Source organism: Cherax quadricarinatus, chromosome 79 (assembly GCF_038502225.1).
Source record: "Cherax quadricarinatus isolate ZL_2023a chromosome 79, ASM3850222v1, whole genome shotgun sequence".
Taxonomy (NCBI): domain Eukaryota; kingdom Metazoa; phylum Arthropoda; class Malacostraca; order Decapoda; family Parastacidae; genus Cherax; species Cherax quadricarinatus.
In genome coordinates, this window is record NC_091370.1 from 6,620,805 (window position 1) to 6,647,353 (window position 26,549).

Sequence of the window (26,549 nt, forward strand, 5' to 3'; positions counted from 1 at the left end):
GAAAGTAGGTCAAATTTATCCTTGGTTAATAGAAAGAGATGTTTAAAATATAATTGTTTTATTGCATTAACAAAATTACATTTTGTGAGCATCAGTCATAGTCAAGAAAGAATGTCGAGCGAGGAAGCAGTTTTTCATCCATAGTAAGGGCGTCGGAAGCCTCCAAAGCCTCCAAAACTACTGAAGCCTCCAAAGCCACCATGACCAAAGTGACCGGCATCTGCTTCAGGCTCAGCGAGAGCTTCAGCGCTTCTCTTTCCTCGGTACCCGAATCCACCATATCCTCCTCTGAAGCCTCCAAAACCTCCTCGAAAGTCACCGAAGCCTCCACCAAATCCGCGATGACCAAAGTGACCGGGATCAGCTTCAGGCTCAGCTACAGCCTCTGGATCAGCTTCAGCACTTCTCTTTCCTCGGTATCCAAAGCCACCATATATGACCAAAGTGACCGGGATCTGCTTCAGGCTCAGCGAGAGCTTCAGCGCTTCTCTTTCCTCGGTGCCCGAATCCACCATATCCTCCTCTGAAGCCTCCGAAACCTCCAAAGCCACCGAAGCCTCCACCAAATCCGCGATGACCAAAGTGACCGGGATCAGCTTCAGGCTCAGCTAGAGCCTCTGGATCAGCTTCAGCGCTTCTCTTTCCTCGGTATCGAAAGCCACCATATCCTCCCCTGAAGCCTCCAAAGCCACCGAAGCCTCCACCAAATCCTCGATGACCAAAGTGACCAGGCTCAGCATCTGGAGCAGGAGCAGCGCTTGTTGCCACCAAGCAGAAGGCAGCCAGGACGGCAGCAAAGACCTGGTGGATCAACACATTTTATATTATTTAATTACTGTCGTGCAAAGATGATCATTGTTTTAAATACTGTGTAAAGTTATTGTTCTTTACAAATAGTTTTTTATAAGCACAATACATTAACAATGTAAGTTTTTACATCTGTTAAGAATATTAACTATATATTGTTAGTTGTAAATTTAAGTGTGCTTGACGTATCCTTCATAAATACTGAGGTATTTGATGGGTCGTCCTCATTCTTATGAAGAGAGATGCTTAATATGCTTGAGAAATTAGATAAATAATATATGTGAGTAAAAATATATGGCGACAAATATAAAGTTGTTGAGAATACTAGTATAAAATAGCAAGATGTAACTAACCAGAGTCTTCATGGTTGTGGAGGATCTCTGGGTCGACTGTGTCAAGCTGAGGGTGATGCCTCCTTATATACCACTCACCAGACCCGCCAGGTAAGTATTACCAGTCATAGTTTTTCCAAGAACGACTCCCACTTTTTTGTTCTGTTCGTTCTACTACTGGGAATTCCATTTTTTGACATGTAGTGAGTAACACAGTTTATATGTATGTGCTTGTACACATGTTTGAGTACTTATCTGTATATGCTCAGTAATAAGTTATTATTAATAACCCACATGAAGACAGTGGGGGTCGAATCTCAGCTCCAGGCTACACCTCTCAAGTTGCTGCTTGCTAGATTTACACATCCCTTCCCTTGTGGGCTCTGTCGCACTTGCTCCTAAAACTATGTATGGAGTTTGCTTCCACATCCTCAAGTCATTCCACTTCCTGTACCACCTCAAAGCAGAATAATTTCTTCCTGATATGCCATTGGCACTTCTGTGTCTTTAACTTCCAATTGTGATCCCGTTTACGTTTTTTTCGCCTTTCAAAGAGTCATACCTTTTCTATCCTATAAATTCCAATGAGTATCTTGTATGCTGTTATCATTTTTTTTTTGTTCTTCTTTCCTGTAAAATTCTCTACTTTATTTCCTTTAGCTGATCGTCTCGGCTCTTGTCTCTTAACCCTGGGACTAGTCTCGATGTATGTCTATGCACTTTGTCCAGTGTCTTATGTTGTTTAATGAGTAGTGGGTACCATGTTGGTTCTGGATAATCTAAGACGGGCCTGACAAATATATATAGGCAGTGAAAAGCTCTGTAAGCCCTGTTGGGTTTTATATTTCGTGTCATGGTACTAACCCTGTGCTACCGCCTGGGTTGTGCTAGACCTACCTAGACTTCACTGCGCGACACACTGTACTCACCTATTTCTGGTTCCAGGGGTCAGTTCACAGCTCCTCGACACAACTCTTCGCTAGTGGCTAATAGTTCCTCTCTCTCCTTGCTCCAAGAGCCTTATCGTACGTCTCCCAAAAGCTGTCTTCATTATTTCACTCATGTAGCAGACGAAATATGGACCAGAACTGCCCTTGTTTGATTTCCTTTAGTTCAGAAGACCTGACTAGGGCAGCCTAAACACAATGGCTGTAAAAAATAAAAAAAAGCTAAGACACGCCTCACTATAATAATAATAATAATAATAATAATAATAATAATAATAATAATAATAATAATAATAATAATAATAATAATAATAATAATAATAATAATAATAATAATAATAATAATAATAATAATAATAATAATAATAATAATAATAATAATAATAATAATAATAATAATAATAACCTATTGATACAGCTCATTGGTGAAATTCCTGAAAGGTACTCAGATTTGTCAAAGGCGCATTGCTGCAGAGGTTGTTCGGTTGATGTGAGCCTGTAGGTATGAAATTGATACTAGGCTCACTTGTCACTAGGTTTGATACTTGTCTCTGTTTCTCTTTCTGTGTTTTAACACATTAAAAGCGCGTTATTCAAAACTGATTGTATAATCATTGAGAAATGTCTGGTTGACGCCGTAGTTGGACAAATGGTAGATAAGTTTCAGTGTTGACGAAAGTAAATTTTGCATATACACATCTTAAATATTACTAATATATAATAATCTTAAATCTGACTAATAAATAATAATCTTAAATGTCACTAGATAAGACATAACTAAAAAAATGGTTCTTGAAGCAATCATAAGCAGCATTATGTATGGTTAACAATGTATATCTTCGAACAACAAGGTTACCAGTGATCTAGATTTCGTAATTAGGAATTTCACTGCAAAATATCAGGAAGAACTTAAAAAGTGAATGTCAGGCCACTTCTTCAATATTCTGTCCAGGTTTGGAGTCAAGCTACATAGCAAGAGGCTGGAGAGGATCGACAAAGTAGTAGCAGTTTGTAGAAAGAAGATACTCATGCAAGGTATGTGAGGCTTTTATTTAAGTGAGGGTTGGTTTGAAGTTCTTCAGTGAAATACAGAGTACGTGAACTCGGAAGAGAGTTATGATGCCCAGTGCATGCAGCAAGGTCAACCACTTGTTTTTGTCTCAGGATTTTCCCTGGGTTTCTGAGCAGCAGCAGCCACAAACGTTTGACAATTCATTCTTCTGGCCGCACTATCATTTCCAGAGGCATCCCCGTGCTACACTGCGGGCTACATTACCCGGCCTGTGCTCTGGGCTATCATACCCTGCAGTAGAAACCGTGCTATATTGGATAGAATGGAACAGAGAGAGTAGGAGATGGCGAGAAGGAAGGATGAAGAAGAAGGGAGCAATGAAAGGCTAAGAGGTAGGAAGGGAGGTAGTGATGGAGAAAATGTGGAAGTACAGAGATAGGGAGGGATTAAGAGAGAGGGGTGAAATCTGGGACGGAGTGAGGGGGAGGTAATGAGGGTGGGAGGGGGGAAATTAGAAAAAACAGAGAATGCTTATCTGCAGAAGCTATTGGTCTTTTTTGCACACATTACCCATCTTGTAGAGGGTAACGCATGAGCATTTGGATACACAAAGGCCTAGAAACTAGGGTACAAAAAAGGAGTTAACAGGAGTACATATGGATATATTTCTAAAAATTTTCGTGAAAATTGTATATTAGTTGAAAACGTCTGAAACTTTATTTGATTAATAAGATACCTTGACATATCACACAGTTTATTATCTATCTTTATATTCCTCAATAAGCGGACACTGAATCACATAGCGTTCAAGAAGTAACCATAAAGTCGCCAACACATATTTCGTATTTACTTTGATAATCGTGGGTGTCCAGTATATATCAAACTGCAGTATATATCAAACTGCAGTATATATCAAACTAAGCCTAGGTCTGCTTGCTACAAGATTTATCACTCTGTATTACAAGTAGCTCCGTAAATGCGATTACCTATGTTCATGTTATCTCTGTGAATTATATATCTAACCAAGTTTTTTAAAAGTCTTCCTATCACATTCAGATTAATTATTAAACCATACCACGGACGGAGATAGAACTCGCGATCAGAGGGTCATACAACTTCAGACCGACGCACTAGCCACTCTCTAATCGCGGGCTCTATCCCCGGCCGTGGTATGGTTTGTGTGCAATCGTGTCATTACGGTTTCGTGAGTCAGATTAATTATTTACTGTAACTGTCTTAATATTTTTAATACTTGACGCAATACTATCCTCTACTTTTTCCTTCAAAGTATTTTGTTTGCCTAATTTATCAACTTCATCATGGAGGAGTAATTCATTGTCTGAAGAAATATATAATAATTATACATTAATGCATCTCTTCCTGATTTGTTTATATTCATACCTGGCTTCTCCGATGAGAGAGAATTAGTTATGATTAAAAGGCCAGGCTCATTGTCGTAAGTTATCTTTATTGCAAGAGATTAAGAAAATGACCTTCAAATTCCAGTGACGATGTTTTTGAATGCAAAATCTGTATTCTTTTTAGGTGTTATTACAAGAAAAGAAACACTCTCGTCGTCACTTATTTAATGACTGTTTTCCCAGAAATGTGCTGCCACCATAGTTCAGATGATCATCTGAAATGTAAAAATCCCACCCCTCATCGTTTAATGTGGTGTTAGGTGAGGTATGATTAAACTAGAGTGCTGGGAGAAGGGTGGGAGGCATTTTGCGTGGTAAATATCGTAAAGAGAGAGAGAGAGAGAGAGAGAGAGAGAGAGAGAGAGAGAGAGAGAGAGAGAGAGAGAGAGAGACGTGGAGGAGGACGTGGAGGAGGAAGACATCTACAGCCGTCTCACCCTCCACTAACACAGTTCCAGCTGCAGAATCTGAGGACAAATCTGCGAAACACAGGAGGTGCAACAAATCCTAGTCCACCCTCCCAGGCACCTAGGCTGTGCTCTCGCTGTCACCGGAAGGGGCACTCTGCCAACAACTGCCTGCGAGATACCAGGTGTAATTACTGCTACAAGAAAGGACATAAGGAGGACCAGTGTCGGAAGAAAAAGGAACTTGACAGACAGGGCCACCTGTTTAGAGACCTGTTCTCAGAACAAACCAGCAGGATCTCTGAATTGCTAAACACTCTCACACGTCACCCACTTAGCTACTCCTATCCCAGCCCAGCAGGTGGGATTGGGCCTTATACATGACCACAGACCTACATCCCTGCAGCTGCCTCAGTACCCTACCTCTCTCAAGGGCAGGCACCTTACATTCCCTACACACCCACCACCTCAAGCTGACCACTTCATCATGAGGAGCCAGTCTATCAGCATCCTGTCGGCCAACATTAGAGGTTTCATTACTAATGTTGGAGAGCTCACACATAGTTTTGCGAACACTCGACGTCCCGACATGATAGCTGTTGTTGAAACATTTTTGGATGACAGGACTCCAGAAAATTTTGCAAGAATTGCTGGCTACACCTCATGGTTGAGAAGAGACAGGCAGGGGCAAGGAGGTGGTGTTGCTGTGTGCTTCTCTAAAAGTGTTCATGCCCAGCACATAGACGTTGCCACCCCTACACATCTTGAAATGATGTTCTTCAAGCTCTGTATAAACACTAGTACCTCTGTACTAGCATGTGCAATGTACAGACCTCAGTGGCAACACGCAGACCCTATCAACTTCCTAATGGAAAATATTGACTCCCTTCTGCTACAACACAACTGTCAACATATTATAATTGTTGGTGACCTCAACCAGCACCTTATACAGAGGGACTTTGATGACCTTCTTGCAGTGTTTGACATGAGAAACTTTGTGATTTCCCTACTCATATCTCTGGCTCCTCCCTTGACCCAGTAGTGAGTGATCTGGCAGAAGGCATAGTCACTTGTCAACCCCTCAGCTACGTTGGATCGTCTGACCACAAGGCTGTTTTTACCACACTTAAGATCCCAACAGAACGAGGTGAGGAGTCCACACTCACAACCTGGCTATGGGAAAGAGGTAATTGGCCAGCCCTTTGCTCTGAGCTCGCCACCACCGACTGGAATGCTCTTCTCCAGGGGGATGTTGACAACCAAGTGAAAGCCTTCACTGGACACATCCTTAATCTGCAACAAGAACACATTCCTCACCGGCAATATGTGACAAAGCCTACAGATCAGCCTTGGTTTGGCTTTCGTTGTAGAGAGGCTGCTACTGCTAAGTACAAAGCATGGCGAAGGTATAAGAGACATCCTACCACCTATAACAGGAACTTGCACATGCAAGCCTGTAGGCATATGGGTGATGTTCAAAAGTGGGCCATTGCTAAATGGGAGGTGGACACTAAAAGAAAGTTAGCATCAGGTAGGGTAGGCTCCAAAACCTGGTGGTCCCTGGTCAAGGACAGACAAGGTTATCTGCCTGATGAACTTATTTCACCTCTAAATCGACAGGATGGGACCACCTCTACTAGTAGTCAAGAGAAGGCGGACATCTTTGCTGAACACTTTGCTACCAAAATGCAAGTTCCTGATCCAGCAAGGGACCCTCCTTGGCTAGCTGCAAGAACTGTGTCAAAACTGTCAGTGGTGACAATAAGGCAGGAGGAGGTGCATTTCCTTCTTAAATCACTTGACCAAGAAAAGGCTGTGGGCCCAGACAAGTTGAGCTCAAGATTGTTGAGAAGATGTGCAGACCAGCTAGCAGCACCTCTAACTCGCATCTTTCAGCACTGCCTAGTACAGTGTAAATGGCCCTCTCCATGGAAAGAGGCAAATGTAGTCCCTGTTCACAAAAAGAAGAGCAGAGCAGAAATCAGCACTACAGACCAGTGTCACTCCTGTCAATCACCGGTAAGATCCTTGAGACAATAATCTCAAGACAAATGACAGATTTTTTTGACTACCACTCACTACTTTGTGATCGTCAATATGGCTTCAGGAAAGGTTACTCTGCTGCTGATCTGTTGTTAAACCTCTCCACTAAGTGGCACCAGTCACTGGATGAATCCAAAGTCAGCTGTGTGGTAGCACTGGACATTGCTGGCGCTTTCGACCGGGTGTGGCACCAGGGCCTCTTAGCAAAACTTCAAGCACTGGGAATTGCAGGCTCTACGCTATGTCTCCTCAGTGATCACCTTCATGGTAGATCTCTAAGTGTAGTCCTCAATGGAACGGAATCAGCAAGGCATCCTATTGGGGCAAGCGTTCCACAAGGAAGCGTGCTGGGTCCACTGTTATGGAATGTCTACTTCAACGACCTTCTTCATCTCATCCCAGAATCACATGCATATGCAGACGACTGTACACTGACATTCACTTATCCAAGAGAAGAAATGCCAGCTGCTCTAAGCTACATCAATCACCAGCTGAGAGCTATATCAGCTTGGGGAAATAGATGGCAAGTAACATTTGCACCTGAGAAAATGCAAATGATGATCGTCTCTAGGCACCATGATGGTTATGCTGGTGTAGTAGTAAGGATGAATGGGATGATGTTGGCACCTGGAGAAGAAGTTGATATCCTTGGGGTGAAATTTGACTCCAAACTAACCATGAAGAACCATGTTGTAAATCTTGCAAACAAGGCAGCCAGGAAGCTTACAGCACTTCTCCGTATCTCGCATCTGCTTGACAGTAGGGGTTGCAAGATCCTGTATGAGGCACAAGTATGCTCACACCTTGAGTATGCTCCACTTTCTTGGTTTGCCTGCCCCCCCTCTCATCTGCGACTGCTTGACAGAGTAGAGAACAGAGCAAGACGTCTCATCTCTCGCCTGGACCCATCTTGGATAGATCTGTCATTTCAGCAGAGCCTTCAACATAGGAGGGATGTGGGTGGCCTTACTGTTATGTACAAGGCCAATATTGTCAAAATACCACACTTGGATCCACTTCGAGGACAGTGTGAAACAAACTTTTATGCCACAAGACGGGCAGAAAGCAGCAACTTCACTCTGGCTGTACCCTTCTCCAGAACATCACTCCATCTGAGATCATACATACCCAGGATGACTCGAGTATGGAACACATTCGTACAGCATAATGATGTCAACGAGATAACGTCAGTTGATCAAATGAAAATGCTGGCCCACAGATGGCTCCAACTTCATCCTGTCCCATACTTGTATGTCTCATAACAATAAAAATGCTTTCAAATGAGCTGATGTAGGTAACAGCTCTTAGCTTGCCAATAAAGTTAGGAATCCTTAACCTGTAATATAGCTGTCAATAAAGCTAGGGATCCTTAACCTTGTCAAACCCTGTGTAAAAAAAAAAAAAAAAAAAAAAAAAAAAAAAAAAAAGAGATAGCTGTAGTGAACGACACTGGAACTTATAAGAGAGTCAAAAAATTTACTTTATGGAGTTTATTAGATATCCCTCAATATGGGATACCTTAGTTCACTGAAAAAAAAAAAATCCTCCTAGAGGCTTCCATGTATTAACTCGAGAATATTTTCATCTGATCAGTGAAGAGTAAACACTTATCTTCTTAATTTAGGAAAAAAAAAAAAAACATGAGAGAAGAAGCAGCATCAACAACTTGTAACTATATTTCAAGGACTTCTGCGCCAGCGTTCGTCGGTGTGGACGTCTCTCTCTCGCCTGAGTATAATAATAATAATAATAATAATAATAATAATAATAATAATATCTTTATTTACTACAAGTACATGTACAAGGTATACAGACCATAGCTGACATCAGTGACACATTACTATATAGAAAGTCTCTTGTTATGCTGAGCATTTCGAGCAAATTAAGTCAGTTTTGTCCCAGGATGCGACCCACACCAGTCGACTAACTCCCAGGTACCTGTTTTACTGATGGGTGAACATAGACAACCGGTGTATGGAAACACACCCAATGTTTCTACCCTCGCCGGGAATCGAACCCGGACCCTCGCCGTGCGAAGCGAGAGCTTTAGCCACCAGGCCATGAAGCACCGTGGTGATAAATTTCCCCCGTTCTCTCTGGAACGCTTGTCCTTGTCTATTTGCCTGCCGGGCGCTTTTCAGGAACATCTGGTCACCAGCTTACTTTCAGCCTGATCAATTTTTCCGTTCTGCAGGTAATTCTCTAACGGTTTTTGGTGGGAAGCCGGTTACTGAACTCAGGTATGGAGTGTGGGCGTCTTGCTTTGTTGGGGCTTGGCAAGAGGGTCCATCGGATGTAATTGGAAACTTCAAGCTTCTGTTTCTATTTACAAATGACCTGTCATTCTTTTTCTTTCATCGCCCAGGTTTGGGCAACAAATCTTCCCCTAACATCGGCAAGTCGGGCTCGTAAATTGTCAGTGGCCCTGATAAACCCAACAAATAACAACAACTATATTTCAAAATGTTTGGACTGCAAGGCACTGAACAGGCAAGTAAAGTAATTACCTGATTAGCCGGGCTGTGGTTCGTACGTCGGTTTGCGTGCAGACAACAGCAATATCCTGGTTGATCAGGGGCAGATCCACCGAGAAGCCTGGTCACAGACCGGGCCGCGGGGGTGTTGATCCCCGAACCCCCTCCCTAGGTATACTCCAGGTGCTAACCAGAAACATTACGCTCGTTAAATAACCCTAGTCCCTTGTATTTGCACGCTACTGCAACAGTGCAAATTACGGCATTAGTAATGCAGGTAAATATTAGCGCTGAAGATTTAAAGATAATCATTACAAGTGTTCACAAAACTTCACATTACAACTAATATTCTAGTTTCTTCACTAAAAATGGCAAATTAGTACATACATAGTCGATATCCAAATCAGTACTTCTACTAAGACTAAGTAACTTTGAAGCTAAACTGATGAAACAATTGTCCTAAAATAATCCAGCACATTAAGCCTGAAGCTGCTCATACATTGCATCATCAGGTTATCAGCACTGAAGGGATGAAAAATGATCGCATTATTTTAATTTTCCCAGTTCGTTTTCTTTCCCTGTCTCTAAAAACAATATGGGACCTACACAATTCAGAACCAATCCAAACTTTACTCTAAGTACGATTGACTAGGTTTGACAGGACTTTAGTTTTCACTAAGTAACGCACAATGGTCTTGAGAGTACACAGACTGAACAGGCAGAAAACAGCCTATTATATATCTTTAACCTAAGTTAGCCCAACAAAGTCAAACAATGATATTTATTTATGATCAATAGATCAGGATAAATATTCTCCAGTTACTTAACAGAAACCAGTTTCATTAATAAAACTGACACATTACAACACACACAATTAAAAATGAGGAGAAAGTTTCCGTTGAGGAAAATACATTAATAATTACTGCACAGAATCCAACAAAATTTATACCTAAACAACAAATACCCAAATAACGATACATTCATTTTATTCATCCGCCATTAGAGATTGATAACGATCACAATTGTTTTATTCTAATTAAGACAAAGCGCTAAACCCGTAGAGGACACGTAGTGTTTGTGGAATGAGAGGCATTCATATTTGATCCAAGAAAGAGAGGATAAGTCGACTTCCTTGCATCAAGAGCCTGTGACTAGCATCAAGGCAGCCCCCTCCCCCTTTTCAAAAAACTTAATCCACTTAAGTCATGAAAATATTACTATACTATATTGAGACTAAAAGCGAGAAAATAGCATCAACACTCTCCATTAACACCAACCTTCTACGTATGATACACCATTGCTGAGATTCTGAAGCCGATCAGAAGAGGCTTTCTGAAGTTATCTCATGGAAACCAGTTCGGGAAGGTCTACATAATATTGAACAGAGATCACCCACATTATCACTTCCTTCACGAACATTTACCAAGTAATAGGTAATTATAGTGAAAAATTTGAAGCCGCCATTGGTCGAATATATTGTTAGACGACTGTGTCACTTAAATAAGAGAACAGTGTTAAGGTGACACAAAACCCTTATGTGTCCAGGACTCATTGTTAAGTCTAAATATGAGCTTATAGTTACCTTAGTTGCTATCATAATTATTTTTTAAATTATATTGTCATTAGGGTTTAGAATTTCACAAAGGCAATGAAAGATTACTCGTCAATTTTCTTGTGTTGTTATGTGTAATTATTTTACTAAGAACGAATTTTCTAAAGTTAATTATGTGTTTGGAAATATTTTCATGTTGAAAGTTGGCCAAATTTCGCTTTGGATAATAGAAAGAAATATTTAAAACATAATAATTGCTTTATTGCATTAACAAAATTACATTTTATGAGCGTCAGTCATAGTCAAGAAAGAGTGTCGAGCGAGGAAGCAGTTTTTCATCCATAGTAAGGGCGTCGGAAGCCTCCAAAGCCTCCAAAACTACCGAAGCCTCCAAAGCCACCATGACCAAAGTGACCGGGATCTGCTTCAGGCTCAGCGAGAGCTTCAGCGCTTCTCTTTCCTCGGTGCCCGAATCCACCATATCCTCCTCTGAAGCCTCCGAAACCTCCAAAGCCACCGAAGCCTCCACCAAATCCGCGATGACCAAAGTGACCGGGATCAGCTTCAGGCTCAGCTAGAGCCTCTGGATCAGCTTCAGCGCTTCTCTTTCCTCGGTATCGAAAGCCACCATATCCTCCCCTGAAGCCTCCAAAGCCACCGAAGCCTCCACCAAATCCTCGATGACCAAAGTGACCAGGCTCAGCATCTGGAGCAGGAGCAGCGCTTGTTGCCACCAAGCAGAAGGCAGCCAGGACGGCAGCAAAGACCTGGTGGATCAACACATTTTATATTATTTAATTACTGTCGTGCAAAGATGATCATTGTTTTAAATACTGTGTAAAGTTATTGTTCTTTACAAATAGTTTTTTATAAGCACAATACATTAACAATGTAAGTTTTTACATCTGTTAAGAATATTAACTATATATTGTTAGTTGTAAATTTAAGTGTGCTTGACGTATCCTTCATAAATACTGAGGTATTTGATGGGTCGTCCTCATTCTTATGAAGAGAGATGCTTAATATGCTTGAGAAATTAGATAAATAATATATGTGAGTAAAAATATATGGCGACAAATATAAAGTTGTTGAGAATACTAGTATAAAATAGCAAGATGTAACTAACCAGAGTCTTCATGGTTGTGGAGGATCTCTGGGTCGACTGTGTCAAGCTGAGGGTGATGCCTCCTTATATACCACTCACCAGACCCACCAGGTAAGTATTACCAGTCATAGTTTTTCCAAGAACGACTCCCACTTTTTTGTTCTGTTCGTTCTACTACTGGGAATTCCATTTTTTGACATGTAGTGAGTAACACAGTTTATATGTATGTGCTTGTACACATGTTTGAGTACTTATCTGTATATGCTCAGTAATAAGTTATTATTAATAACCCACATGAAGACAGTGGGGGTCGAATCTCAGCTCCAGGCTACACCTCTCAAGTTGCTGCTTGCTAGATTTACACATCCCTTCCCTTGTGGGCTCTGTCGCACTTGCTCCTAAAACTATGTATGGAGTTTGCTTCCACATCCTCAAGTCATTCCACTTCCTGTACCACCTCAAAGCAGAATAATTTCTTCCTGATATGCCATTGGCACTTCTGTGTCTTTAACTTCCAATTGTGATCCCGTTTACGTTTTTTTCGCCTTTCAAAGAGTCATACCTTTTCTATCCTATAAATTCCAATGAGTATCTTGTATGCTGTTATCATTTTTTTTTTGTTCTTCTTTCCTGTAAAATTCTCTACTTTATTTCCTTTAGCTGATCGTCTCGGCTCTTGTCTCTTAACCCTGGGACTAGTCTCGATGTATGTCTATGCACTTTGTCCAGTGTCTTATGTTGTTTAATGAGTAGTGGGTACCATGTTGGTTCTGGATAATCTAAGACGGGCCTGACAAATATATATAGGCAGTGAAAAGCTCTGTAAGCCCTGTTGGGTTTTATATTTCGTGTCATGGTACTAACCCTGTGCTACCGCCTGGGTTGTGCTAGACCTACCTAGACTTCACTGCGCGACACACTGTACTCACCTATTTCTGGTTCCAGGGGTCAGTTCACAGCTCCTCGACACAACTCTTCGCTAGTGGCTAATAGTTCCTCTCTCTCCTTGCTCCAAGAGCCTTATCGTACGTCTCCCAAAAGCTGTCTTCATTATTTCACTCATGTAGCAGACGAAATATGGACCAGAACTGCCCTTGTTTGATTTCCTTTAGTTCAGAAGACCTGACTAGGGCAGCCTAAACACAATGGCTGTAAAAAATAAAAAAAAGCTAAGACACGCCTCACTATAATAATAATAATAATAATAATAATAATAATAATAATAATAATAATAATAATAATAATAATAATAATAATAATAATAATAATAATAATAATAATAATAATAATAATAATAATAATAATAATAATAATAATAATAATAATAATAATAATAATAATAATAACCTATTGATACAGCTCATTGGTGAAATTCCTGAAAGGTACTCAGATTTGTCAAAGGCGCATTGCTGCAGAGGTTGTTCGGTTGATGTGAGCCTGTAGGTATGAAATTGATACTAGGCTCACTTGTCACTAGGTTTGATACTTGTCTCTGTTTCTCTTTCTGTGTTTTAACACATTAAAAGCGCGTTATTCAAAACTGATTGTATAATCATTGAGAAATGTCTGGTTGACGCCGTAGTTGGACAAATGGTAGATAAGTTTCAGTGTTGACGAAAGTAAATTTTGCATATACACATCTTAAATATTACTAATATATAATAATCTTAAATCTGACTAATAAATAATAATCTTAAATGTCACTAGATAAGACATAACTAAAAAAATGGTTCTTGAAGCAATCATAAGCAGCATTATGTATGGTTAACAATGTATATCTTCGAACAACAAGGTTACCAGTGATCTAGATTTCGTAATTAGGAATTTCACTGCAAAATATCAGGAAGAACTTAAAAAGTGAATGTCAGGCCACTTCTTCAATATTCTGTCCAGGTTTGGAGTCAAGCTACATAGCAAGAGGCTGGAGAGGATCGACAAAGTAGTAGCAGTTTGTAGAAAGAAGATACTCATGCAAGGTATGTGAGGCTTTTATTTAAGTGAGGGTTGGTTTGAAGTTCTTCAGTGAAATACAGAGTACGTGAACTCGGAAGAGAGTTATGATGCCCAGTGCATGCAGCAAGGTCAACCACTTGTTTTTGTCTCAGGATTTTCCCTGGGTTTCTGAGCAGCAGCAGCCACAAACGTTTGACAATTCATTCTTCTGGCCGCACTATCATTTCCAGAGGCATCCCCGTGCTACACTGCGGGCTACATTACCCGGCCTGTGCTCTGGGCTATCATACCCTGCAGTAGAAACCGTGCTATATTGGATAGAATGGAACAGAGAGAGTAGGAGATGGCGAGAAGGAAGGATGAAGAAGAAGGGAGCAATGAAAGGCTAAGAGGTAGGAAGGGAGGTAGTGATGGAGAAAATGTGGAAGTACAGAGATAGGGAGGGATTAAGAGAGAGGGGTGAAATCTGGGACGGAGTGAGGGGGAGGTAATGAGGGTGGGAGGGGGGAAATTAGAAAAAACAGAGAATGCTTATCTGCAGAAGCTATTGGTCTTTTTTGCACACATTACCCATCTTGTAGAGGGTAACGCATGAGCATTTGGATACACAAAGGCCTAGAAACTAGGGTACAAAAAAGGAGTTAACAGGAGTACATATGGATATATTTCTAAAAATTTTCGTGAAAATTGTATATTAGTTGAAAACGTCTGAAACTTTATTTGATTAATAAGATACCTTGACATATCACACAGTTTATTATCTATCTTTATATTCCTCAATAAGCGGACACTGAATCACATAGCGTTCAAGAAGTAACCATAAAGTCGCCAACACATATTTCGTATTTACTTTGATAATCGTGGGTGTCCAGTATATATCAAACTGCAGTATATATCAAACTGCAGTATATATCAAACTAAGCCTAGGTCTGCTTGCTACAAGATTTATCACTCTGTATTACAAGTAGCTCCGTAAATGCGATTACCTATGTTCATGTTATCTCTGTGAATTATATATCTAACCAAGTTTTTTAAAAGTCTTCCTATCACATTCAGATTAATTATTAAACCATACCACGGACGGAGATAGAACTCGCGATCAGAGGGTCATACAACTTCAGACCGACGCACTAGCCACTCTCTAATCGCGGGCTCTATCCCCGGCCGTGGTATGGTTTGTGTGCAATCGTGTCATTACGGTTTCGTGAGTCAGATTAATTATTTACTGTAACTGTCTTAATATTTTTAATACTTGACGCAATACTATCCTCTACTTTTTCCTTCAAAGTATTTTGTTTGCCTAATTTATCAACTTCATCATGGAGGAGTAATTCATTGTCTGAAGAAATATATAATAATTATACATTAATGCATCTCTTCCTGATTTGTTTATATTCATACCTGGCTTCTCCGATGAGAGAGAATTAGTTATGATTAAAAGGCCAGGCTCATTGTCGTAAGTTATCTTTATTGCAAGAGATTAAGAAAATGACCTTCAAATTCCAGTGACGATGTTTTTGAATGCAAAATCTGTATTCTTTTTAGGTGTTATTACAAGAAAAGAAACACTCTCGTCGTCACTTATTTAATGACTGTTTTCCCAGAAATGTGCTGCCACCATAGTTCAGATGATCATCTGAAATGTAAAAATCCCACCCCTCATCGTTTAATGTGGTGTTAGGTGAGGTATGATTAAACTAGAGTGCTGGGAGAAGGGTGGGAGGCATTTTGCGTGGTAAATATCGTAAAGAGAGAGAGAGAGAGAGAGAGAGAGAGAGAGAGAGAGACGTGGAGGAGGACGTGGAGGAGGAAGACATCTACAGCCGTCTCACCCTCCACTAACACAGTTCCAGCTGCAGAATCTGAGGACAAATCTGCGAAACACAGGAGGTGCAACAAATCCTAGTCCACCCTCCCAGGCACCTAGGCTGTGCTCTCGCTGTCACCGGAAGGGGCACTCTGCCAACAACTGCCTGCGAGATACCAGGTGTAATTACTGCTACAAGAAAGGACATAAGGAGGACCAGTGTCGGAAGAAAAAGGAACTTGACAGACAGGGCCACCTGTTTAGAGACCTGTTCTCAGAACAAACCAGCAGGATCTCTGAATTGCTAAACACTCTCACACGTCACCCACTTAGCTACTCCTATCCCAGCCCAGCAGGTGGGATTGGGCCTTATACATGACCACAGACCTACATCCCTGCAGCTGCCTCAGTACCCTACCTCTCTCAAGGGCAGGCACCTTACATTCCCTACACACCCACCACCTCAAGCTGACCACTTCATCATGAGGAGCCAGTCTATCAGCATCCTGTCGGCCAACATTAGAGGTTTCATTACTAATGTTGGAGAGCTCACACATAGTTTTGCGAACACTCGACGTCCCGACATGATAGCTGTTGTTGAAACATTTTTGGATGACAGGACTCCAGAAAATTTTGCAAGAATTGCTGGCTACACCTCATGGATGAGAAGAGACAGGCAAGGGCAAGGAGGTGGTGTTGCTGTGTGCTTCTCTAAAAGTGTTCATGCCCAGCACATAGACGTTGCCACCCCTACACATCTTGAAATGATGTTCTTCAAGCTCTGTATAAACACTAGTACCTCTGTACTAGCATGTGCAATGTACAGACCTCAGTGGCAACACGCAGACCCTATCAACTTCCTAATGGAAAATATTGACTCCCTTCTGCTACAACACAACTGTCAACATATTATAATTGTTGGTGACCTCAACCAGCACCTTATACAGAGGGACTTTGATGACCTTCTTGCAGTGTTTGACATGAGAAACTTTGTGATTTCCCTACTCATATCTCTGGCTCCTCCCTTGACCCAGTAGTGAGTGATCTGGCAGAAGGCATAGTCACTTGTCAACCCCTCAGCTACGTTGGATCGTCTGACCACAAGGCTGTTTTTACCACACTTAAGATCCCAACAGAACGAGGTGAGGAGTCCACACTCACAACCTGGCTATGGGAAAGAGGTAATTGGCCAGCCCTTTGCTCTGAGCTCGCCACCACCGACTGGAATGCTCTTCTCCAGGGGGATGTTGACAACCAAGTGAAAGCCTTCACTGGACACATCCTTAATCTGCAACAAGAACACATTCCTCACCGGCAATATGTGACAAAGCCTACAGATCAGCCTTGGTTTGGCTTTCGTTGTAGAGAGGCTGCTACTGCTAAGTACAAAGCATGGCGAAGGTATAAGAGACATCCTACCACCTATAACAGGAACTTGCACATGCAAGCCTGTAGGCATATGGGTGATGTTCAAAAGTGGGCCATTGCTAAATGGGAGGTGGACACTAAAAGAAAGTTAGCATCAGGTAGGGTAGGCTCCAAAACCTGGTGGTCCCTGGTCAAGGACAGACAAGGTTATCTGCCTGATGAACTTATTTCACCTCTAAATCGACAGGATGGGACCACCTCTACTAGTAGTCAAGAGAAGGCGGACATCTTTGCTGAACACTTTGCTACCAAAATGCAAGTTCCTGATCCAGCAAGGGACCCTCCTTGGCTAGCTGCAAGAACTGTGTCAAAACTGTCAGTGGTGACAATAAGGCAGGAGGAGGTGCATTTCCTTCTTAAATCACTTGACCAAGAAAAGGCTGTGGGCCCAGACAAGTTGAGCTCAAGATTGTTGAGAAGATGTGCAGACCAGCTAGCAGCACCTCTAACTCGCATCTTTCAGCACTGCCTAGTACAGTGTAAATGGCCCTCTCCATGGAAAGAGGCAAATGTAGTCCCTGTTCACAAAAAGAAGAGCAGAGCAGAAATCAGCACTACAGACCAGTGTCACTCCTGTCAATCACCGGTAAGATCCTTGAGACAATAATCTCAAGACAAATGACAGATTTTTTTGACTACCACTCACTACTTTGTGATCGTCAATATGGCTTCAGGAAAGGTTACTCTGCTGCTGATCTGTTGTTAAACCTCTCCACTAAGTGGCACCAGTCACTGGATGAATCCAAAGTCAGCTGTGTGGTAGCACTGGACATTGCTGGCGCTTTCGACCGGGTGTGGCACCAGGGCCTCTTAGCAAAACTTCAAGCACTGGGAATTGCAGGCTCTACGCTATGTCTCCTCAGTGATCACCTTCATGGTAGATCTCTAAGTGTAGTCCTCAATGGAACGGAATCAGCAAGGCATCCTATTGGGGCAAGCGTTCCACAAGGAAGCGTGCTGGGTCCACTGTTATGGAATGTCTACTTCAACGACCTTCTTCATCTCATCCCAGAATCACATGCATATGCAGACGACTGTACACTGACATTCACTTATCCAAGAGAAGAAATGCCAGCTGCTCTAAGCTACATCAATCACCAGCTGAGAGCTATATCAGCTTGGGGAAATAGATGGCAAGTAACATTTGCACCTGAGAAAATGCAAATGATGATCGTCTCTAGGCACCATGATGGTTATGCTGGTGCAGTAGTAAGGATGAATGGGATGATGTTGGCACCTGGAGAAGAAGTTGATATCCTTGGGGTGAAATTTGACTCCAAACTAACCATGAAGAACCATGTTGTAAATCTTGCAAACAAGGCAGCCAGGAAGCTTACAGCACTTCTCCGTATCTCGCATTTGCTTGACAGTAGGGGTTGCAAGATCCTGTATGAGGCACAAGTATGCTCACACCTTGAGTATGCTCCACTTTCTTGGTTTGCCTGCCCCCCCTCTCATCTGCGACTGCTTGACAGAGTAGAGAACAGAGCAAGACGTCTCATCTCTCGCCTGGACCCATCTTGGATAGATCTGTCATTTCAGCAGAGCCTTCAACATAGGAGGGATGTGGGTGGCGTTACTGTTATGTACAAGGCCAATATTGTCAAAATACCACACTTGGATCCACTTCGAGGACAGCGTGAAACAAACTTTTATGCCACAAGACGGGCAGAAAGCAGCAACTTCACTCTGGCTGTACCCTTCTCCAGAACATCACTCCATCTGAGATCATACATACCCAGGATGACTCGAGTATGGAACACATTCGTACAGCATAATGATGTCAACGAGATAAAGTCAGTTGATCAAATGAAAATGCTGGCCCACAGATGGCTCCAACTTCATCCTGTCCCATACTTGTATGTCTCATAACAATAAAAATGCTTTCAAATGAGCTGATGTAGGTAACAGCTCTTAGCTTGCCAATAAAGTTAGGAATCCTTAACCTGTAATATAGCTGTCAATAAAGCTAGGGATCCTTAACCTTGTCAAACCCTGTGTAAAAAAAAAAAAAAAAAAAAAAAAAAAAAAAAAAAAAAAAAAAAAAAAAAAAAAGAGATAGCTGTAGTGAACGACACTGGAACTTATAAGAGAGTCAAAAAATTTACTTTATGGAGTTTATTAGATATCCCTCAATATGGGATACCTTAGTTCACTGAAAAAAAAAAATCCTCCTAGAGGCTTCCATGTATTAACTCGAGAATATTTTCATCTGATCAGTGAAGAGTAAACACTTATCTTCTTAATTTAGGAAAAAAAAAAAAACATGAGAGAAGAAGCAGCATCAACAACTTGTAACTATATTTCAAGGACTTCTGCGCCCGCATTTGTTGGTGTGGACGTCTCTCTCTCGCCTGAGTATAATAATAATAATAATAATAATAATAATAATAATAATAATAATAATAATAATAATAATAATATCTTTATTTACTACAAGTACATGTACAAGGTATACAGACCATAGCTGACATCAGTGACACATTACTATATAGAAAGTCTCTTGTTATGCTGAGCATTTCGAGCAAATTAAGTCAGTTTTGTCCCAGGATGCGACCCACACCAGTCGACTAACTCCCAGGTACCTGTTTTACTGATGGGTGAACATAGACAACCTGTGTATGGAAACACACCTATCATGTGGGAGTTCGATACGTGGATTAGGGTAGAAATACTCACGTAGGCTGTTATTACGTATAATCGTAGATATGTGGAGAGAACCCGCAGCCGTTACCTGTCTCCTTGGTTACACTCGTAAAACTGCCTAGCCGGCTGGCCAGTACCCCGTAGTGGGTCTTTTGAAAATAGTGTCAGCTCAGCACAGACCGTGACTCAAGACGGTTGGTCGTTGAGTCAACGGACAGGTTACTGGTAACTGGTTACTGGTAACTGGTTACTACTACTGAGAGCTCGGCGACGCTAACGTATGTCGTCCCGACATACAACTAATACAAACTAGAGATGGCAGGTATACGGCTTGGGCTGATTCTATACAATGTCAAAGTATTTATTTTTTATTATCACACCGGCCGATTCCCACCAAGGCAGGGTGGCCCGAAAAAGAAAAACTTTCACCATCATTCACTCCATCACTGTCTTGCCAGAAGGGTGCTTTACACTACAGTTTTTAAACTGCAACATTAACACCCCTCCTTCAGAGTGCAGGCACTGTACTTCCCGTCTCCAGGACTCAAGTCCGGCCTGCCGGTTTCCCTGAATCCCTTCATAAATGTTACTTTGCTCACACTCCAACAGCACGTCAAGTATTAAAAACCATTTGTCTCCATTCACTCCTATCAAACACGCTCACGCATGCCTGCTGGAAGTCCAAGCCCCTCACACACAAAACCTCCTTTACCCCCTCCCTCCAACCCTTCCTAGGCCGACCCCTACCCCGCCTTCCTTCCACTACAGACTGATACACTCTTGAAGTCATTCTGTTTCGCTCCATTCTCTCTACATGTCCGAACCACCTCAACAACCCTTCCTCAGCCCTCTGGACAACAGTTTTGGTAATCCTGCACCTCCTCCTAGCTTCCAAACTACGAATTCTCTGCATTATATTCACACCACACATTGCCCTCAGACATGACATCTCCACTGCCTCCAGCCTTCTCCTCGCTGCAACATTCATCACCCACGCTTCACACCCATATAAGAGCGTTGGTAAAACTATACTCTCATACATTCCCCTCTTTGCCTCCAAGGACAAAGTTCTTTGTCTCCACAGACTCCTAAGTGCACCACTCACTCTTTTTCCCTCATCAATTCTATGATTCACCTCATCTTTCATAGACCCATCCGCTGACACGTCCACTCCCAAATATCTGAATACGTTCACCTCCTCCATACTCTCTCCCTCCAATCTGATATTCAATCTTTCATCACCTAATCTTTTTGTTATCCTCATAACCTTACTCTTTCCTGTATTCACCTTTAATTTTCTTCTTTTGCACACCCTACCAAATTCATCCACCAATCTCTGCAACTTCTCTTCAGAATCTCCCAAGAGCACAGTGTCATCAGCAAAGAGCAGCTGTGACAACTCCCACTTTGTGTGTGATTCTTTATCTTTTAACTCCACGCCTCTTGCCAAGACCCTCGCATTTACTTCTCTTACAACCCCATCTATAAATATATTAAACAACCAAGGTGACATCACACATCCTTGTCTAAGGCCTACTTTTACTGGGAAAAAATTTCCCTCTTTCCTACATACTCTAACTTGAGCCTCACTATCCTCGTAAAAACTCTTCACTGCTTTCAGTAACCTACCTCCTACACCATACACTTGCAACATCTGCCACATTGCCCCCCTATCCACCCTGTCATACGCCTTTTCCAAATCCATAAATGCCACAAAGACCTCTTTAGCCTTATCTAAATACTGTTCACTTATATGTTTCACTGTAAACACCTGGTCCACACACCCCCTACCTTTCCTAAAGCCTCCTTGTTCATCTGCTATCCTATTCTCCGTCTTACTCTTAATTCTTTCAATTATAACTCTACCATACACTTTACCAGGTACACTCAACAGACTTATCCCCCTATAATTTTTGCACTCTCTTTTATCCCCTTTGCCTTTATACAAAGGAACTATGCATGCTCTCTGCCAATCCCTAGGTACCTTACCCTCTTCCATACATTTATTAAATAATTGCACCAACCACTCCAAAACTATATCCCCACCTGCTTTTAACATTTCTATCTTTATCCCATCAATCCCGGCTGCCTTACCCCCTTTCATTTTACCTACTGCCTCACGAACTTCCCCCACACTCACAACTGGCTCTTCCTCACTCCTACAAGATGTTATTCCTCCTTGCCCTATACACGAAATCACAGCTTCCCTATCTTCATCAACATTTAACAATTCCTCAAAATATTCCTTCCATCTTCCCAATACCTCTAACTCTCCATTTAATAACTCTCCTCTCCTATTTTTAACTGACAAATCCATTTGTTCTCTAGGCTTTCTTAACTTGTTAATCTCACTCCAAAACTTTTTCTTATTTTCAACAAAATTTGTTGATAACATCTCACCCACTCTCTCATTTGCTCTCTTTTTACATTGCTTCACCACTCTCTTAACTTCTCTCTTTTTCTCCATATACTCTTCCCTCCTTGCATCACTTCTACTTTGTAAAAACTTCTCATATGCTAACTTTTTCTCCCTTACTACTCTCTTTACATCATCATTCCACCAATCGCTCCTCTTCCCTCCTGCACCCACTTTCCTGTAACCACAAACTTCTGCTGAACACTCTAACACTACATTTTTAAACCTACCCCATACCTCTTCGACCCCATTGCCTATGCTCTCATTAGCCCATCTATCCTCCAATAGCTGTTTATATCTTACCCTAACTGCCTCCTCTTTTAGTTTATAAACCTTCACCTCTCTCTTCCCTGATGCTTCTATTCTCCTTGTATCCCATCTACCTTTTACTCTCAGTGTAGCTACAACTAGAAAGTGATCTGATATATCTGTGGCCCCTCTATAAACATGTACATCCTGAAGTCTACTCAACAGTCTTTTATCTACCAATACATAATCCAACAAACTACTGTCATTTCGCCCTACATCATATCGTGTATACTTATTTATCCTCTTTTTCTTAAAATATGTATTACCTACAACTAAACCCCTTTCTATACAAAGTTCAATCAAAGGGCTCCCATTATCATTTACACCTGGCACCCCAAACTTACCTACCACACCCTCTCTAAAAGTTTCTCCTACTTTAGCATTCAAGTCCCCTACCACAATTACTCTCTCACTTGGTTCAAAGGCTCCTATACATTCACTTAACATCTCCCAAAATCTCTCTCTCTCCTCTGCATTCCTCTCTTCTCCAGGTGCATACACGCTTATTATGACCCACTTCTCGCATCCAACCTTTACTTTAATCCACATAATTCTTGAATTTACACATTCATATTCTCTTTTCTCCTTCCATAACTGATCATTTAACATTACTGCTACCCCTTCCTTTGCTCTAACTCTCTCAGATACTCCAGATTTAATCCCATTTATTTCCCCCCACTGAAACTCTCCTACCCCCTTCAGCTTTGTTTCGCTTAGGGCCAGGACATCCAACTTCTTTTCATTCATAACATCAGCAATCATCTGTTTCTTGTCATCCGCACTACATCCACGCACATTTAAGCAACACAGTTTTATAAAGTTTTTCTTCTTCTCTTTTTTTAGTAATTGTATACAGGAGAAGGGGTTACTAGCCCATTGCTCCCGGCATTTTAGTCGCCTCATACGACACGCATGGCTTACGGAGGAAAGATTCTTTTCCACTTCCCCATGGACAATAGAAGAAATAAAAAAGAACAAGAGCTATTTAGAAAAAGGAGAAAAACCTAGATGTATGTATATATATATATGCATGTGCGTGTCTGTGAAGTGTGACCAAAGTGTAAGTAGGAGTAGCAAGATATCCCTGTTATCTTAGCGTGTTTATGAGACAGAAAAAGAAACCAGCAATCCTACCATCATGCAAAACAGTTACAGGTTTTTGTTTCACAGTCATCTGGCAGGACGGTAGTACTTCCCTGGGTGGTTGCTGTCTACCAACCTACTACCTACAAAGTACACAACATGAAACATTATAGATACATAAGTAGAACATTGGAATGAAAGCTTACGTAACTGAAACTGTAATGCAATACAAGGTATACTATAGTACAACTTAAAACTCAACAAATGAACAACGAACTCAACATTGAGATTACAAGTGATAAAAACAAAAATTTTGATCGATCGATCTGTATTCATGTGATCTACGGATTCTGAGGAAGGAATATATACAAAGAAAGAGTGTTTAACAGAAAGACAGATTCGGTGCACGCAAATCTAGACTGTTAACTCTCAGAATGCGGAGAGAACATGAACACAAAAAAAAAATTCTTGAATACTGATAAGTTGATACTGTAACTATTCATCTATACAGGTTATTTACATTTAACCCCAACTCTGCTAGGGTAAGATTGGCATATGCAGAATGGGTGTCATCTCTAGGGGGATCAAACTCTGTAGCATTGGCTAACTCATGCTGTATTTGAGGCAAATCTGAATTGGAAGTTACAAATGATACTTGAGGATTTCTCAATACCTGTCGTGTACGTAGGGAATAACGACATTCAGGTTGATCATCTGACTGAGTATCAGAGGAAGAGAGTACAGGATCAGGAGGATTGTCAGAGTCTGTCACATTAGTCTGGGTTGGAACATCATTATCATCACATACTAACTTCATATGATCCAAATGCGATTCTTTATACTGACCAGTACTAATCTCTCTAACCTTATACTTATTACCAGTGATATGTTCAACTACGCGATAAGGACCAACAAACTTTTGATCAAGCTTTGGCATTGCAGACGTTTTGTTAAAATTAGTCAGCATAACTCTCGAACCTACTTTGATTTTGGATGGCTTTACTCGAGTATTTGCGACTCTTGTAAATTCAGCTGTTGATTTATGAAGTGTTTCACGGATTCTTCTAAAAACACTTTGAGCTAAGCTGGTACGAGTTGCTACGAAATCATCAGGGTTGTAATTTGGTTTCGGATTAGAATATAACAACTCATAAGGCAAACGTTTATCTACACCATACAATGCATAATGTGGAGTGTCACCTATAGAAACATTATAAGCAGAATTTATAGCACACTGCACATCAGGTATAACTTCATCCCAAATTTCACTATTGGGATTGATAGTGGCTCTCAATACATCAAGTACTTTCTTATTGGTTCGTTCCGCTAACCCATTGCTGGCAGGATGATGAGGAACAATGGTGGATTTAGAGATCTTGTACAAGGTACACAAATTTTCAAGAATTTCATTACAGAATTCACCTCCATTATCTGTTACTAGGGACTTAGGGGTGGTATGCCTGCAGATAATGCGTTCTTTAAACGCTTTAGCTACTGTCTCGGCAGTCTTATCTGCAATAGGAACTAACTCGCAATATCTGGTGAAATGGTCTACCATAACACACAGATGTTTGTTACCTTGGAGGGAACATCGGAAATTAGTTAACAAATCTAGCGCAACTCTTTCCCAAGGTTCGCTAGTAGTCGGATACACTTGGATTGGATTAGGACCATTAGCATTGCCTTTATGTTGCATGCAGACACTACATTTCTTAACATACTCAGAAATATCAGTTGCCATACGAGGCCAAAAGTATTTCAATCTGGCTTGTTTTACTGAACGATCCATACCAGGGTGTGCAACACCTGGTACATCGTGAACTAGCTGTAAGGCTACATTCACTAGTGACTGTGGAATTACTAACTGGTATACTCTTCTGCTAGGAGTACCCAACTCGGCTGTTCGATACAGTAATTCTTGGTTCATGAGAAAGTCACTGATGGGAGCTGATGGCTTCACAGTCAGAATAAGATCTTCCTGGAGCAGGAATCGAATCACCAGAACACAAGGGATCGGTTCTTTCTTACTGGAGGAATGAACAAACTCGGTGGAGTGGATGACTCCCCCGGTTGAAAAATTAACGCTATAACACGCAATATGAGCAAGGGAGAACGAATCTACTATCTCAAACTGCAAGCACAGGAGAAAAGAAATGAACACGGTGAACAATGCTGATATACTGAGTCGCACACAGTGACACGAGGTATCAACTATAAAGAAACTACACTTACAAACTTTAACAACGTGGAAGTTACTCGAGAAATAACTTCTTACAATGCACTGATTACTGTCAACTAGGATGGGATCACAATCTGAAACACAAGGGACAACAACAACACTCAAGTGAGCACACTAGCCACAGAAACGTCTTTCTGCACGGCTTGTGGCATCAGCAAGAGATGGCATAACTCGTTGCAAGTAAAGTTCTTCTCAAAGCGTCCCCTGGGAAGGAACGAATACTTGAACAAGTCGCCATCGCAAGGATAGTAGAGCACTATCGTGCGTGCATGATATTGTGGCTGGAGTCCAGACAGGAGTGACAGTATTACTAGTGCCTGACCGCTCGGCTACGTTAATAAGTAATTCACGGATCTATAGGAACTTAATCTGAACTTCACATTTCGCAGCACTTTAACAAATCTCAGATACAAGCTGTGAGAACAAACACATTGCTCGAGGGCTAGGTATTGTCTGTCAGTCAGTAAGGGAATGTAAGGACTGATGACAGGAGCAGCAATAGCCTGAGAGGTCTGAGTGTCGACATTCACTAAAGTATCACTTGACGGTATGTGAGACATAATGGCAA

The 26,549-nt window shown here is 41.4% G+C and overlaps 1 protein-coding gene across 1 annotated transcript in view; it reads right to left on the reverse strand.

The window, feature by feature from the left end:
• Positions 1-310: 310 nt before the first annotated feature.
• The window catches only part of LOC128702763 (WAG22 antigen-like), a 131,024-nt gene continuing 104,785 nt past the window's right edge, over positions 311-26,549 (reverse strand). Inside the window, exons 8-11 of the mRNA XM_070101808.1 lie at positions 12,122-12,167; positions 11,332-11,762; positions 1,161-1,206; positions 311-801 (exon numbers count right to left, since the gene is read on the reverse strand). Of these exons, the coding sequence (XP_069957909.1) occupies positions 397-801; positions 1,161-1,206; positions 11,332-11,762; positions 12,122-12,167 (928 nt within the window). The 3' untranslated portion in view covers positions 311-396. The remainder of the gene's footprint in view (positions 802-1,160; positions 1,207-11,331; positions 11,763-12,121; positions 12,168-26,549) is intronic.